This window comes from Elgaria multicarinata, chromosome 1 (genome assembly GCF_023053635.1).
Source record: "Elgaria multicarinata webbii isolate HBS135686 ecotype San Diego chromosome 1, rElgMul1.1.pri, whole genome shotgun sequence".
Taxonomy (NCBI): Eukaryota; Metazoa; Chordata; class Lepidosauria; order Squamata; family Anguidae; genus Elgaria; species Elgaria multicarinata.
Window position 1 is genome coordinate 49,694,291 of NC_086171.1, and position 17,883 is coordinate 49,712,173.

Sequence of the window (17,883 nt, forward strand, 5' to 3'; positions counted from 1 at the left end):
GTATGCTTATTTGTAATAGTAGGGGTCCAGGTGAAAGCCTGAATTCCTTTTAGTAAATCGCTAAACTCAGTTGAAAGTATTATAAATATGAAAGATGTTTTGCTCAAGTTTTTGTACCACGCCCAGGATCTTTAATGAAACTGGGGGTGTCTGGATTTTGTTTCATCTGTTCCGTGCACGTTTCATGGACTTTCAGGTGTCTTCCCATCCATCATCCACTCATTGATGGAATCAGATTTTTCTCCCTTCAAAAAACATCTGCCACAATTTACCTAACTTTCACTGGTGTGCAATACACAGTGAAGGCTGAAGAGAGATGTAGAAAATGCTGTTTTTTTAAAAAAGTCATATATATTAGCGTATTTTCCACTAGCTTTTATACGACAAAATTTGTGTACAATTCCAGAAAGTAAAAAAACAACCACCCCCAAAATGCAGCAGTCTGCAAATCTGTGGAATCGGTACAACTTGGAAGCTGTAAAATCCATGAGTTGAATTCATAGAAATCTGAAGTCATTTGAATCCATTTTGGATTTCTCTGACATCCTTACATGAAACTAAAAATGCCCGTATTTGCATGGGTGTGGCTTTGTTCTGAAGGAATTCTACCTCCCAAGGGAGTGGAGGGTGTTTTTCTCTCTCTTCTTCTCTTCATTGACTGGCTGCTATAGCGTTGCCACCCCAATTGCTAGGGCAAGCAAATCAATTGGGGTAAAATAAAGTTCCTATGTTTATGTTTGTTTTTAAAATTCTAGGAACATTCAAGACCGGTCGTTCCTTAAAGTTTACAACAAAGATCCTGCACACGCTTTTAATCATATGCCCCGAGCTGTAAATGGAGATGTAAGGGTGAGTGGAAAAGTTTCATTCATTCTCACTGTTGTTTCAGTGTCTCTTTTGTATGACAAAAACCTGCATGTGGTGCCCAAAAGCAATAATATAGGTGTGTGAAAGTTGGGTTCGGCTGCGCTTCTTTTTTACCCCTTGATTATTTTGCCAAAATCGTTTGTTGTTGTTAAATCTGAATCCCCTCTAGGAGAACGTGTCTACGATAGGGTGAACCTATGGAAAGGAGGGCAGGGCTCCTGTATCTTTAACAGTTGTGTACAAAAGGGAATTTCAGCAGGTGACCTTTGTATGCATGCAGCACCTGTTAAAACTGCAGGAGCCCTGTGACCAGGTACAAAAGAGGGCTGGTGCTGCATGCATACAAAGGACACCTGCTGAAATTCCCTTTTCTATGCAACTGTTAAAGATACAGGAGCCCTGTCCTCCTTTTCATATGCTCACCCTAGTCTATGAGCCTTCTCCAAGATGTATTGGACTACAATTTCCAAACACATCTGGAGGCATTGGGTTGGCGAAGGTTGATGTAAACCAGGGATGCAGAACCCCTTTAGGCCGAAGTCCAAACTCCATTTCAGAGAAACTGTTGGGGGCTGAATTCCTGTATGGGCGGGGTCAAAGGCAAAAGGGGCTGGGCCAGTTATAGCAGTATATTTTTAGTAAAAAGCTTTTGATGCTAGTAACTAAACCTTAGGAGGGGGATTTCAACCTTTTATGATGGGGGGGGGAGTGCACACAATCCAGGAAACCACGATCAGTGGTTGGGGGGAAAAGATAGAGTCAGGGGAAAGGGAAGTGGCCATCTGGGGGAACCCTGGAGAGCTAGATTGGGACCCCAAGAGAACCAGGTCTGCTCCCCCAAGCCTGAGGTTCTGCAACTCTGATATAAGTGGAAGCATGCTATGTAAGAAAATAAATAATCCTGAAAACCTGCTGGGTGGCCCATTCAATTTGCCGACACTCTGAGCCAGTGCATTTGAAGCTGAAGATGCGCCTGGCCTGTCTTCTGAGTGGTAAAATGTAGCTGGGAAGGTCGTGGCTTCTCCCACACTAGAGGCCTTCAAGAGGCAGCTGGACAACCATCTGTCAGGGATGCTTTAAGGTGGATTCCTGCACTGAGCAGGGGGTTGGGCCTGATGGCCTTATAAGTCCCTTCCAACTCTACTATTCTATGTTTCTATGATTCTATGAGTCGGTGAGGTTTGAGCTTGTTGAGGTTGTCTGATTTCCACCTTGAAGCTGGGTCGGCCTTATTCCCAATCCCAAATGTGAGTATTTTGGGGCGGGGGTTTCTTTGCCAACCAGAAAAGTGTGCATGAGGATGCCCATGTTTTCAAGCGTGCACCAAAATGTGTGTGTGTCCCCAAATGACTCAAGCATGAAAATTCTTCTCCCCCTCCCCCCTCCCCAAATGCACATTTTAAAGTAGTCATTTTTCTAGTGGATGCGTTGTTCAAATGCAATCACAAGCTCGGGAGTATGCAAGCTTTACCAAGGAATGTGCTCCTGTTCACTTTTGGAGTTGTGAATGGGGCATGTGCTGATGCTTAACAAGCTCAAACAAAATCCTTATACATCCCTAATTGTAGCTGACTAGAGCTGCTGATCTGTTGTGATTGGTCAAACAACATCCTTCTTCTCCCATTGATTTAAGCGGGAGACTGAAGCAAAGGTGTAAATTTTCTCTCACTCAGCTAAAAACGTCACAGTCTTATGCACGGTGTCTTGGAATAAGCTCCATTGAACTCAATGGGATTTCCCACTAAGCCAACTTGAGTAGGATTGCATTGTGGCGCTACCTCCCAGACTTTCAAAATATTGGCGCACGGATGTAGCGGAATCCCCAGTCTTTAGTCCTGTTCAGGCGTTCGCTCTCATCACATGAGGCTTGACATGGTTGTGCAACTCTTGTCACATGCCTCTTATCTGGTCCCACTCCCTTGCACACATTGGAGGAGGGAGATTTGAAGCGGACAGCCTGCTCTTTGGGTATCAGGGGATATCTGTCACTGGGAAATTGGGCCTTTGGGGGGTTGTTGGGTTTCCGTGGCACCCCCAACTCCACTTGCATTTGTGAGCCGTGCTGCAGGTTTTCCCATACATCTGGGGACATATATATATATATATATATATATATATATATATATATATATGTGTGTGTGTGTGTGTGTGTGTGTGTGTGTGTGTGTGTGTATATATATATATATATATATATATATATATATATATATATATTAGACATTTGTGCAAATTTCGGCTGCAATTTGTGCCAATCTTGACCACAGTTTGCATAAATTACAGCTGCAATTCGTGTAATTTGCACGGATTGTCATTGCAATTTGCGCAAATGTTTATTTATACAAATTTTTAACAGACAAAAAGTCCGACAGACCCCAAGTTGAGGCAGACCTAGTTGGGCCAGCCGATGGAAACTGAAATGGAGTCTGGCGGTGGGGGTGAGCCAATGAAAGTTCATCGAGCTCCAGCCTTAACCAGATTCTTCTGACATCCCTGCATGTGTAAGCTCCTTGCAGGATTTAGAACCCTGCCTCTCCTTCTAAATTTAGGGTCCTAAATCATGCAGGAGAACCTCCATGCACAGTGGTATAGTGGAACCTGGGCTCATAGGGTTGAAGCACCAGGGTGTTCTTATTAAGAGGGATGATGATGATGATGTCTTCTCCACCATGACTTCTCTGTTCCCTGAGTTTAGCTACAGTCTTTTCAGTAGCTTGGGAGTGGGGGGATTCCCCACCAACACCGCCATCATCATGTATTCTCGTGATCTATCCCATGCACACATATATAATGCACACATGGGTAAGCTTTTTTTGTTCTATATCGATCTGCATTTTTAGACCCTCCTTGGTTGCGTGGCTGTGGGGACTGTCACGATGAGTGCCTGCACTTCGGAACGGACTGCTGCACATGTATAGAAACAGCCTCCATGCTAAAGACCTTCCCTCTCCAGGAAGAGGAAGGCAGTCAGACCAGAAAACACGGATGTGGCAGAGTGGGGGGTGCAGTCAGCAAGCAGCTACTATAACTAGTAGCAGCTTTTTACTGCTTTCTGTACCAGGATAGCTGTAAAGTACGAATCCTCGGGCCTGCTGAAGGGAACAATCTTTTCCTGAACCCATTTTAAAATCTCTCGTTTAGCACGGAGGAACAGCCTGGGAGCCGCTCTTTAATTTTAGTCAGTGATCTATTTCAGGCCACCTTCAGAGCCGTTGCATTCCTAAAGTCACAATAACTTGCTCTTGGTGCAAAATGCGGTTTTAAAATGGCGGCAAGCTTTTGCTATCCACGGGAAGCCCCATAAACTGCTCAGGTGAAATCTTTCCTTTAAAAACAACAACCCCCTAAAACCTCCTTTTTGATGTGTGTTGAGCCCCCACCCGCCCCTTTCTCTCTCTGGATAAAATGTGTTAAGTGTCTCAGGCCAATGAAGGTATTACCAGCATGTGGGCTACTTGGTTTTTAGGAGTTCATATAGGACTTTGAAGCGGATGTCAAATGTTGTGAAAAACACCTGTAAAAATACGGACTTATAATTGTGCATCTGTTTCCAAGTTTCTGGAGTGCCCACCGCTGTGTTTTGCATTTTGTATCTCGAGTGCATTAAAGCATTGCTGAAGTTATTAATGTAGCAGGGGCTAGTAATACACACACACACACGCATGCCAGGCAGCGTGTGGTGTTGCTTTTCACCAAACAGTTTCTCTCTACTCCTGCCTGGCTCTCCAGTGACTCTGTGGAGGTATGTCACACTGCAGGTGGCATGTTAAAATGTGCACCTCAGCCAAGAAAATTCATTTCCTGATTTGCAGCCAGTTTGCTCGGAGCTGCGATCTTATTAGCTTTCACAAGCTAAGCAGAGTTTAAACTTGGGCAGCCGTCAGGGAGATGGCGGGGCTGTCGTTCACGTTCAAGCCGCCGTTCTTTCAGGTAAGTGTTTCTAAGGACTAGCGGGGCAGGACGGAGAGTTCACGCGGAAGTTGGGTTACCTGCTGGTGTTATGTTTTTAACTCCGGGGAAGCAAGCTGGGGAGAGGAGGCGACATGACTGCCAAGCTGCACAGAAAAGATGTGAGCGGGATAACGCAAGGCAAAACGGACGGGATGCCTTCACTTGATTCCCTTTGTTTGGGCTGTATTCGTAATGGAACAAGCTGAAGTTTTCACTTCCGCGTTTAACGCTATGCACAAAAGGATCCTGCCTGTATTTATGGTATCTAATATCAAGGCAAGGTTCTCTTTCAGCCGTTAAAGGCTAAGGATCTTGGTTTGCTTTTTGAAGAACGGTTAGCTGGTACCACGTGCCAAAAGAACTTGATGGGGGGGTGGATTGTAACAAAGATAAAGCCGAATGCATTACTGGGAACAAGTTTGGGGCACGGAAGGTTGGTTCTGTACAGTGAACTACTCAGCTTCCTTCCCTGCCACCTTTTGAACTGCAGACCACAGTCGAGCTTCTGTTGATGCAACTTCTGACAGGTCAGATTATAAGGAAGTTCAGAAAGGAATGTTTGCTGCTTTAAAGAACGTCTGCTTTAATGCCTTTGACAAAAGCAAAACCTGTATAGGGCAGGACTGACAGCCCCTACTGTGAAAGTATTGATTGTATGGGGGTGGGGGAAGAGTTCAGGGTACCACATATGGGATCTAAGGTTGCTTCCAGACAGAGGACTCAAGAGGAATGCACAAACTCATTGTGCATTCGTCCTGAGTGGGTTTGTGGGTTTTTTTGTGAGAAGAAAAAAGATCAACAAAGTATGGGAGGGTTATAAGTGAAAGACATTTGGAAGATGTCTGGACTCCCTGTAAAATTCTGGGATCGAGGCAGGGCAGTTTCACAGTAAAAGCTTTGTCTAGAAGCACCCTAGTTCTTTCCATATAGATTCTTCTTTTCCTCCCTCATCTTACCATTTATTCTCTTGTTTAGAGAGAGCAGTCATTCTCTCTCTCTCTTTCTCTCTCTCTCTCTCTCTCTCTCACACACACACACACACACAGAGCCACCCCTGACAATTTCAATCTAAATAGGCAGGCCTTTGTGAAGGAAATTTTGTTACCCTGGCCACTTTTTTTTTTAAGATTCAGAAGACTCATTCTTTCCACTCCCCTACTTTGCCTTTTTCTATTTTCAGGAAAAATAAAATAAAATTTTAAAAAGCCATTGTGTCTATACTCAGATGTAGTTTGTTATGGAGTCACACTGAGCCCTTTCAATGGATCAGTGATTGTTTCCTTTTGCTTATGGAAAAACTGTTGCCTGACACATTTTCTCCTTCAGTGCCTTATCTTACTGTTTTGCATAGCTGAGCATCTCCGCTCTTCCAGCTATTTATCACCCAGTTATTTCCAAACACAATGAAATCTACCATTAGACAATAATTAGGGACACTGCCCTGATAATGAACCTTTGGTGATGAAGGAGCAGTGTATAAATTTGTAATAGTAGTAGTAGCAATTGTCATCATCATCACCATCATCATCTGATACCCTTATTAGAATAGTAAAAACTGTTTATACAGTCGCTGTTTACAGGAAGAGCTCACCACTTGGTAACTTTTCCTTATTATTGTTCCCTAGGTTAAGCTTTCTTGTGAAGGTTGCCCCCTTGTGGCCAGAACTTGCAGTATTCTAGAACAGTGACTATTTTGCACACACAAACACACACACAGAGGGACCGTAATATATCAGTTAAATTGTTTTAAACAATCCTCACCTTTTGAAAGCCATCTTTCCAATAAAGGGCTTTCATTTCTAAAGTCAGTTCTTAGCAATCAGTAATTTAATTGGTAGCCATTACATTTCTTCTAATGAAAGAGCCTGTGATAAGCTTCTGGAGGATCAGGGTTTTTAGGAAGATATTTTAATGCTACTGATTTAAAAGACCGGACTTAAAGCTCCGACTCGGCTATTTGTGTAGCTTTGGGCAAATCCTGTTCTACTTGCCGTCTGTGAAACCAAACTCATAGAGACCTTCCTCACTTGGGTTATTATCATGATGGCAAATGTGACTCTGAAGCACTTTACAAATTAAGAATGCTGTGTAAATGAATGCTATATAAATTATAAATAGTAGGGAGAAATGTTTATCTTTTTCTTAGTCAAAAATGGTGACTAGGGTTGGTAAAGGGTTGGTAGCACATGTAGAGCTGTGAGCTGGCCGGGTGGTGAAGCTATTGTCATGTGATTGCTACACTACGTGTCAAAAATCCAGGCTTAGCTGTACAAAATCCACACCAATCGCCATAGAAGTCCAGGAGTGTGACTTCTGCTCCTTGTTTGCTTGGGAGCTCGTTTTAGCCGGTGAATGTGATGAGAAGGACTTTATTTCATGTGTGATGAGTAAGAGGAGGCCATCACGAAATAAACTATTCTAAGAAGCTTACTAACGTGCTGCAGGTTCCTTTTCCAAGTCTGATGACAGTTGTGTGTATGAATGAGAGCAAGACGGCAGCACTAATCGAGAGACCGAGAGCGAGGAGAAGGTGAAAGCCAGAAATGATGCAGTGGTGATTTATCTATAATACTAAAAGAGGATGTGTGCCTGCCCATTCATTAGCACCATAGCGCTGAGACCATGAAACCTAGACAGCTGAAACTTTGCATGCATACTAAAGAGACGCACTGCCTGTGTCCTCTTTATCCTGGCACTTAAAGGATTGGGGGAGACTGGTGTTAAGGGGTGCTCTCCCAGGAACTTTCTCTCAGTCCGTTTCTACACCTGCCCTTTCCCCCGGGATCGTCCCAGGATCATCCCTGTACATCCAAATGACACACGGGGATCCCGGGAGCAGGCAGGGATGATCCCTCCATTTTCCTGGGATAATCCTTAGGTGTAGAAAGGCCCTCAGTGAGCAGGGCTGTCCCGTCACCTCGAACAGCCTTTCCCAATGAGCTCTTTTCCAGATGTCTTGGACTTCAACTCCCATCAGCCCCAGACAGCGTGGACCATGGTCAGGAATTCTGGGAATTGTAGTTCAAAAGTCTGGAGGGCAGTAGGTGGGTGAAGGCTACCTTGAAGTGATCATGAAGGGATGGAGAGAATTGGAGCCCAGCTCTTCCTCTCCAGCTTCTCCCAACCTGCTCTCCTCTAGATGTTTTGGACTTCAACACCCACCAGCCCCACCCAGCATGGACAGTGGTCAGGAATAGTCCAAAACACTGTAGGGCACCAGGTTACATAAATGGCAGCTGGAAAGGCCCCATTTATGCAAGATTAAAGGTGGGAACGGGAACTTGGGAAACATGCAATTTCTGGAGCTGCCATTGTTGTGCACAGTGGAGGCTCTGGACGAGGGCGGACAGCTGCTGGACGGTTGCTGAGCTGCATCAGGCTTGAACGGCTGCACGGCTAAGCAAACTGGGTCAGAGGGGGCAGGCGCGGTGGTTCCTAGACTCAGTCGGGTGCCCGCACCACCATCCCTAGAGCTAATTCATGAGAAATGCCATAAAGGTTTGCTTGCCGCTTGTCTATGTTTGGAGGGGGGGGCATGGTGCAATGCCGGCAACACCTTCAGTTCCTTACACTTCAGCGGAATGAGCTGTAACTTGTAACCAGGGGTGTTGGGCAAAGGGGTGACCGTGTCTCCGGCTTGACTCGAGTGGTTCCCGTTACAGACATTTTCACTGAGGCCAGAAGACGTGACCAGCCATAGGCGGCAACCATGACACAGCAGTTTGTATGACTCAGCCCTGTGGTACAGATCTGCCTCTCAGGGAGCAAAGTTCATACCAGTGAGGTGAACTTCTTTTATTGGAAAGTGTCTAATCAATGAACAGCCGACACTTTCTAGGTAACTTGCCCTTTTCTCTGCCGTTGCATTGTTCGCTGAAAAGACTGATGAATTTAAAAGAGAGGGACCTTGGCAGTACAGAATGGCCCAAGGGAGGTTTCTGAATTTACTCCAAGAAGTGTGAAACTGCTAGTTATTCAGCTTGCCTTGAAATCCCTCCGATATGTCTGAAAAAGTCTCTTTAACACAGAGGTTGGCAACCTGGAGCCCCCCATCATATTTGGGACTGCAACTCCCATAATTCCTGACCATAATTTGGAATGAATGGGAGTTGTAGTCCAAAGCATAGGAGGGAAGCAGGTTGCCTGCCCCTGCTCTAAATTCACTTTGAATTTTGCTTTAGGTGAAATGTATCAGCAACACATTTGCACTCATCTCCGTCAGTGATGGGTTTTACCCACCCGTTCTTGTTCTTCCCACAGCGTGGCGTTACCGCCTGTCCCTTCAGGTTTCTGTAGAATTGTGGCATTAGAAAGCCCTTTTCAGGCATTGTAAAGTAAACTCATGGAGGGGACAGCAGGACCGCACCCTCTGATCCCACTCCAAATGGTCCTGTGTCCCACTGGCCCAGCCTCAGGACTTCAGTGCATCAGCCAGAAGGTCGGTAAACAGCTATACATGCATATGGACTCCCTGCAATTGGGGTTCCAATTGCATATACAGCTGGGTTCCAAAGTCTGTGGGGTGCACACAGCTGTATACACCTCTTTCAGATCTTCCTGCATGCAGAGATCTGGAGCTTTTCTAAATGAGGCTTTTAACCCGCACCTTTATCAAGGCTTCTGCTTCCAGATTCTTTGCAGGATTAAGATTGGCTCCTTTTCCCCCCATACACACACACACCCCTGTTCTTTTCTATATGTTCCATTACACAACCACTAGATGGTGCTGTGGTATAGTGGAATTGTGCAATTGCACTAGATTTTCTGGAATACCATTCAGAAAAAATACTAGACTTTCCTCATTAGGGTGGGGAAAACGTGATGGGAGAGGCCCTGGAGGATGATGCCAACATTTAAAGGATCGCCAAATTACTGTGAGTGAGGAATCATGAGTACCTTGTGTAAAAAGGCTCCCGATGGTCTGGCGTAGTGGCATGGCCACCTTGTTTCGACTCCTCCCTCCACCTGTTTACCAAATGCCTAATGCCTAATCCCCCCACAGAGGGAAAGCAAGGGACAAGTGTGCAAGCTCTATTCCCTCCATTGCCATCTCACTGTCTCCCTCACTATCCACAAGTTGGAGGGTGAACATCTGCAGTGGGAAGCCACCTCTACTTGTGAAGGTCTCCCAGATGGGGTTCTGAACCTCACAGAGAGTCTGCATGAATAGAGCAGGCTCCCTGCTGAAGACGTTCGTACACACATTCCAGCACACACTCAGACACAGACATAAAACTTGTGGAGAGCAATGGAATGGCAATGGAGGGATGGAGTTACTGTGCTTGTCTCCAGCCCCATTCACCAAATTTCATCAGGGATTTGAATGCCCGAATAAGATTACAGAAGTAAAGCTTTGCTTTCACTGAGAGTGCCATCTGATGGCCACTCATGGGTTTTTGCAGGTCCTTTTGATGACGCCGTCCACCTCCCACGCGTCTCCTGCTCCTTCTGCCCTATTTTCTGCAATAAAATAAGACCCGGTAAATCCAATTTTTTTTTAAGCAAAATTTGCCACCATTTCCTGCTGTGTGTATGAAAAGCAGCACGATAAAAACACCCACTGGTCATTCCGCTTCCTCTTTCTTCCCCATGTGAAGAAAGAGGAAGCTGCTCATCCCTATTGTGGGACAGAAAAGCGATGGTAGGGAAACACGATTCCCACCCACACCCATCAGATGATGCTCTGAGATAGTAGGAATAGATGGGTAGCAGCCAATGTTAGTCCTACATAGGGTAGATCCATTGAAATGAATGAGACATAAATGAGTTGTGACTAACTGAAGTCTCATTCATTTCAGTGGTTTTACTCTACATAGGACTAACATTTGCTATGACCCCAAAGGCTAGAAAAGGGATCATAGCCAAGGGAAGGGAGGTTAACTTTCTCGTGCCCACCTATGTTTACCTGCAAGCCTCCCCATTTCCCAGCCCATTTCCCCTTCAATTTGGGGTTATTTCTAGTTTCAGAGCTCAACAGGAGGTGGGGGGAAATACCAGGACATATCTGCTGGACAGAATCAGGAGTTGGAGCGCATCCCCTTCCTCCCAACCAATTCTTCCCTGAATGTGCTTCCCCACAAGACCTGCCATAGTGATACTTGGAGATCCCAGATCTGGGGACTTCATATTTCCTTTGCAGTGTCCAGTTGGATGCTCAGTATATCCAGCATGTATAGACATAGATCTCGGGTGTTGAACCCCAAGTCCACCTAAGGTCCTTCTGAGGTTGTCCAGAGAGAAATGCCTTCTGGACCCACACTTTCCCCCATCAATTTATTTATTTTATTCAATTTATATCCGGCCTATATACAAGATACTCTAGGCAGCATACAAGCTTAAAAACAATTTAAACGGGATAAAACAACCAATAAAATACTACAACATAAAACAATATATAACAGTCAGCAATAAGATTCTAAAAAGGGAAGTATGCCAAAATAATATGCCAAAATATGCCAAAATAATAGACTTTAATGCCTGCTTAAAGACATTCAAAGGAGTGAGCGGGTACATTTGAACCAGCAGGTCCTTCCACAGCTGAGGGGCAGCAAAGGAAAAGGTCCTTTGGTGTGTGACTGTCATTCTCACATAAGGCAGGTGCAGCACATGACCCTCCAAGGACCCTAAGTGGTGGGATGGAACAGGTGCTCCCTAAGGTACTTTGGGCCTAGACCATGTAGGGCTTTAACGGTAAGAACCGGCACTTTATATTTTGCCTAGAAACAAGTTGGCAGCCGGTGTAAAGCTATTAAAAACGGTGTTACATGGTCTCTACGGGATGTCCTGGAGACCAACCTGGCCACCATATTTTGTACCAGTTGAAGTTTCCGAGCTAAGTATGTAGGCAGCCTTCTGCAAAATTGAATTGAAAGCCCAACTCTGGCTGAGGAATGCTGGGAGTTGTAGTACTTTATTCTGGCTAAACATGCATAGGATCGTGCCCTAAACCAAAATAGCAAGACGGAAAAGTCATTAGATTTTTTTAAAAAAACAGAAGAAAGACGAGGAGCAGGAAGAGGTGGTGGAGGAGGAAAAAGAAGAAGCCAGTCAAATGTCCTGGATCAAGGCTGTAATTTTTTCCATAATCCACAATGGGCCGCAATCCTTGCAAATGGGTATCCGAGTCAAGTCCGTTACTTTTGGGTTGCGCCATCGGAGTCATATCTGGCACAGACAGCAGATATTTAAGCAATTAGTGTTGCGAAGTCTGGTAAGGCTGAGGCTTCTTAGCATGTGTTTAAAAGGTCCCATATGGTGCTTCGCAGATCCTCCAACTTATAATAAAACTTTGTTTACTTTGGGAGGGGGGCAGACATGAATGCATGTCTGCCTGCTGCAGGCTGTCCAAGGGAATACGAGCCTCATCTGCCCCGCTGCATTGACGGCCGCTTTTTCCTCGGTCTTTGTCATTGAGAGGTTATGACAATACAACGAGCCATCTTGTATTTATAAACATCACGTGTTTCCTCGCAATGGCTTGCGGTGTCTGCCAAGCAGAACACATGGAAGAAACATTTCTCGTTAGCTCAGCATTGGTTTTGGTTATACTGATTTCCGGCACAGGGAGGGAGGGAAAAAATTGCCTTCGATGCTCAGATGTAACTTTTGTGCAGGAGGAGCGAAAGGCTCCCGATGGCCGTGAAATCGTTTGAATGAGAAGGGGGCTGCTTCTCCTCCTTCAGACCTCTTTACTTGGGGGGCTAAAACGTCTCCGAGCAAAACAGAAGCTTGTGCCGTTTCAGTTTTCGGGAGATGTGAAGGGCACAATTAGACACAAGTTTCTTTTGAGTCAGAGGAGCTTTTTCACTGCTTGAAAAAGTGTGTTTCCTGGAGGATGTAAGGTAAGAAGCCTCAGCTATGGAGAAAGATGCAACACTGCTTACAGGGCTAAAGGGCTTTTTAGATAAAAAGGTATTGTAGATTAAGAAATGGGGTTGGTGCAGTTTTGAGAAAGCCAAGCTGTAATTTTGTATGTGGCCTAGAGGGAAAAACGAAATGTTCTCTCTCGGCTTTGTCGACAACTGGAATATATGCTCCCTTTCTATCCTCTCCTTTGAACTTGTATGGATCCTGGTATTTAGGTTTCTGGTGAGTTGGGCATGTTTCAGTAAGCTGAATTGGATAATAAATAATCAGTGGGTTGTTAATTAACTGCTACCAGAGCAAAAGAAAGTAGCTGTTTTAAATGGAACTGCCCTGAAATAGGGATGGGAAGGTGAAGCGTTCTTTTTTTTCTGAAACGGAGGAGGAGGAGAGTTGATCCAGCCCTTGATCAGTGCCCTTTTCTGCACTTTTTCCAACTCTATAATACCCTTTTTTTTAGGTGTGGTGACCAGAACTGTACACAGTATTCCAAGTGTGTTTGCCCCATAGGTTTGTATAAAGGCATGATCCAGGCCCCCATGTCTATCCCATAGAGATGTTGTAGGAATTGTGGTTGTCAGGAACATAGGAAGCTGCTTTATATTGAGTCAGATCTTTGGCCCATCTAGTCCAGTATTGTCAGCACTGACTGGCAGCAATGGCTCTCCAGGCAGGATTCTTTCCTAGCCCTACCTGGAGATGCTGGGTCTTGAACCTGGTACCTTTTGCATGCAAAGCAGGTGCTCTACCCCTGAGCTACGGTCCTTCTTTCACCTTTTGGTAATAATCCATAGAATCCTCAGTGAAATCCCAATTGCACAGATGAAGTTATTTTTGAAATGTAAAGAATAGTAAGTCCCAATTTGAAATCTGCATAGGACAAAATGGGAAGTGCCAATGTTACTTTGTAACATTTGAGGTCACTACAAACTGCCCTCCCAGATGGTGAACGCTTTGCTGCCATGGCGATAAAGTGGCCTTCCCCAAGCTGGTGCCCTCCAGATGTGTTGGGGACTACTGTCTGGGGGATGCTGAGAGTTGTAGTCCAAAACACCTGGAGGGTACCATCTTGGGGAAGGCTGCTGAAAGGGATAAAATGACTTACTAGTGGTATGTTTCACTGAAGGATGGCCGTGCTGTCACCAGCTGGTTCTGGTAGTGGTAGGGAAATGCCTCCCCATGTGACGGCAGTGAGCAATTTTAGTGATTAGAGCTGAAAGGCATGGAACACTCATTGCACATGCACTGCTGGCAGGGATATTCATGACGGCATTGTGGGTCAACCCTGCTCTCCCCACACATGCACAATGATGTATGGGGCAGTCACTCAGGCCTGCAGCTGCATGTCCAGCAAGTGTATATGTTCAGGCCCCATGTGCATACTGCCATATGCAAAGGGGGGAATCCTGAGCCAATCATTAGAGCCTGGAGGAGAGGACACAAGTAAGGTCCCTTGTCACACTTGCCAAGTACACAGCTGGGGGGAGCAATTAGATGACTTGTTCACAAAACTTCTGTAACTCTAACAGTTGTTACTTACCTGCCCATCCTCAGAAGTACTTCCTTCTTGACAGCCTCTTTATAGTTTGAGGACTGAAGCCAAGCAACAAAAACAGGTTCTGGAGCAGAGAGCGCTTTTTCGAATTAAGACCTGCTTATCAAAGCCTCATCTGCTTCTGACCCTTGTGTTGCCAGCAAAATAAACATTTGTGTTGTACTTTGGGATGGTCTGACTTAGATGCCATGGTTTGGCCATTAGTGCCTCAGGCTCATATGCTCCTGCTTCCTCCTCTCATGACCTCAGAGTCCCTTTCAGGTTTGCCACAACCATAGTTTCTTGTAACAACTCAATTGGGCCAGCTGTAGTTACTGCAAGCCATAGTTTGCCTCTGCAGCAGAACTGGAAACCATGGTTTGAACCAGGTTTCTAATTTTGATTTGGAAGCAAGCTGTGGTTTATGGTAGCCATAGATTGCCTGATTCAGATGTCTCTCAAATTGAGGGAGGGAATCATATCACATGAGGGAAGGAGGGAACATGCAACCCTGAGGCACTCAATGGCCAAACTATGGTTTGGCTGCCATGTTTAAATCAAGCCATCCATGTTTCCCACTCTCTGCAATTTGCTGCTGGCCTTAACTACAATCATTGTGTTTGTTTACTTTTGAAGTTGGAAGCTGCCGTACGTCAGGTTGGAGTAGCCCTGTATTGTCCGCTCTGCCTTCCAGCGGCTCTCCATGGTCTCAGGCACAGGTCCCTCCCATCCGTGTCAGCCCCAGTTTTTGAGGGCCCTTGGGCAAGACACCCTCAATGAGAACCTTCCCTCAATGGGTCTGCCTCCTCACTGCCATTGTCACAAGTTGCTATTGCTCCTCCTCTCCTTTCTCCTCATTCAGGACCAGCCCAGCTGGTCTTGCCACCTGAGGCAAGAAGCCACTGCTGCCCACCACCGCCTTCCTTCGTAGGGGAGCTCACATGATTTCGGTCACCCACTCGCAAGACTTTGGAAGACCATCTCATGAGACTTTGGCCAGGTCTCGCAAGACCTGGGGTGAGCGGCTGCTCCAGAGGGCCCTGCCAGCTGCTCTCCCGCTAAAGCAGATGCCACAGTGGGAAGGCGGCTTGCGGAGCTCTCGAGATCATCTGCTAGAGGCAGTGGCAGACCCTCTGAGCAGGGGCAGAGACGGGGGGAGGGGAGTGGTGCCATTCACTGCTCTTTCCTCTCTGCCCCCTGAATCGTTTGACTCAAGTTTGCCTAATGAGGGAGCTGGCCCCGTCCTCATTGCTACGTTTTTGAGAAAGTTGGCGGTGGCATCAACAGCCTCTCCTTCTGAACACCACTGTTGTCTGGGCCAGAGCGAAAGATAGGGGAACAAGCAGGGTGCCATGGTGACGAGGAGGACCAAGTCCCAGGGGCTATTTCTTTATTTATTACATTTTTATACCTCCCAATAGCCGAAGCTCTCTGGGCGGTTCACAAAAATTTAAACCATGAAAAGCATAATAAAAGAACCAACAGTCTAAAAACACAAATACAAAATACAAGTTAAAAAGCACAACCAGGATAAAACCACGCAGCAGACGTTGATATAGGTTAAAATACAGAATTAAAACAGCAAGTTTAAATTTAAGTTAAATTAGTTGTTAAAATACTGAGAAAATAAAAAGGTCTTCAGCTGGCGACGGAAGGAATACAGTGTAGGCGCCAGGCGGACCTCTCTGGGAAGCTCTTTCCACAGCCGGGGTGCCACAGCAGAGAAAGCCCTCCCCCTGGTAGCCATCTGCCTCACTTCCTTTGGCAGGAGCTCATGGAGAAGGACCCCTGTGGATGATCTTAAGGTCCGGGCAGGTACATATGGGTTGGGCTTTTGTCAGTGGGCCCCTGGTAACTGCCCAACCACGGCACTTGACGCTCGCCCTGTTCCCATCATCTGTTACCTGGTCTTCTTTTTCTTTTTTTTAACTGAAAATGCTGGGGATTGAACCTGAGACCTTCAGCATATAATGCATGGCTTGTACCCTGAGCTGTGGTCCCTCCCCAAAGGAATCTGCTAAATGAAAGGAAGCAGGTGTTAGTATTGGCATGGCTCACTCTGTGTGTGAACATAAGACCCAACCTGCAATAGAGTCAACCCTTTCTCACAATGAACATATGAGAACATTTGTAAATGCCTAACAGCCCAGTGCCACAGGACTATTTTTCATTTATTTTTTTCTTTTGCATCAATGCCATAGGAATTTGTGGTTTGTTTGTTTTTTGTGTCTTACTGTGTGAAGGGGGAGGTGTGGGACATAAACCACATGAAACTACATGCTGTTTATTTTCCTTTAGTGAATAGACAAGCAAGTGTGGGGAAAAGGGGTTTGTAATATTTCTTCCCTTGAAATTCATTGTTTTTAATACAACATCTGGTTACAGGTGTAAGCATGCACAAAATGGCAAGGAATCATCGGTGCATTCTTTGCTTTGCTTTTGTATTAGTTTTACCCTTAACCTCTTCCATATTCCTATAATGGAAAACATCTCTTGAAAAATCAGGGTGCTTGATAATGACATTTGATATTGGAAAGGTTATGCTTCTGATAGGTCTTGTTTTAATCATCTGAGGCTGTTTTATAGTTGCATTTGGCTTTGGCAGAGTATGAAGGGCTGCAAATACGGAAGAACAACAAACCCCAAAGATGCTGAATTAGTATATCGGAGAGCCAGACAGGCAGGAATTTATTTTGATTTGCAAGATCGGTTACTAATGCGATTTCTTTTTCTAAAAAAGAAATCAGAAATTTGATACGCTGCCGAAGAAAAAATAATGTTGATCTTTTGCATAACTGCATACTTTGGAAACTGTTCCTCTGAGGTTTTGGGGGCGTGGGGTGGGCGTTAATGGTTAGCATTTCATAAAATCACAGGCCTCGAAGGTAGCCAGAGGCCGTCTGCTTCCTAACATTTTCAGTCAGCCAATTAATAACCGGAAGAACTCTTTGAATCCTTTTGGGGATCAAATTGAGCCCATTTGTGAAGGCAGCGAAGGCTGTTGGGCTTTGCTGGCAGTGGGGCAGTGAATTCACTCCAGGTTTCAGTCAGAACTGATCGGAACTCTAAGGAGCCATCCATTCCTAGAGTCAGAAGGCCTAAAGACGGTATTGCACGCGCTGGTAACTTCGAGGCTCGACTTCTGCAATGCGCTCTACATAGGGCTACCTTTGTGCCTAGTCCGGAAACTTCAACTAGTTCAAAATATGGCAGCCAGGTTGGTCACCAGTACACATAGGGGTGATCATATAATTGGCTGCCAATTAATTTCTGGGCAAAGTATAAAGTGTTGGTTATCACCTTTAAAGCCCTAGTTGGTTTGGGTCCAGGTTACCTGCGGGATCGCCTTTTCCCATACAATCCACCCAGCACACTCAGGTCCTCTGGGAAGAATTTACTTCAGCCAGCTAAAACTAGATTTACAACTGTTAGCCGGAGGACCCTCTCTTCTGCAGCTCCCAGACTGTGGAATAGCCTGCTGGGAGAAATTCGACCAACTTAACAGTCTTTCTGAATTTAAAAAAGCTATAAACACTGATCTCTTCCGGCAGGCCTACCCAGTCAAATTTTAAAATGTCTGGCTGTTATTTTAATAATGTATTAGTTTTATATGTTTTTAATCAGTTTTATATATTTTATAGTATTTTTATATTTGATGTTGTTCTCCGCCT

At 45.3% G+C, this 17,883-nt stretch overlaps 1 protein-coding gene across 6 annotated transcripts in view; it reads left to right on the top strand.

The window, feature by feature from the left end:
- The window catches only part of KIAA1217 (KIAA1217 ortholog), a 421,304-nt gene that overhangs the window by 321,758 nt on the left and 81,663 nt on the right, over positions 1-17,883 (top strand). For 5 of the 6 annotated variants that reach the window (XM_063127615.1, XM_063127620.1, XM_063127635.1 and 2 more), the window contains one exon: positions 756-849. In XM_063127615.1, the coding sequence (XP_062983685.1) occupies positions 756-849 (94 nt within the window). Of the gene's footprint in view, positions 1-755; positions 850-4,665; positions 4,795-17,883 lie in introns of those variants that run through there. The other variant, XM_063127650.1, reaches the window with a different exon arrangement.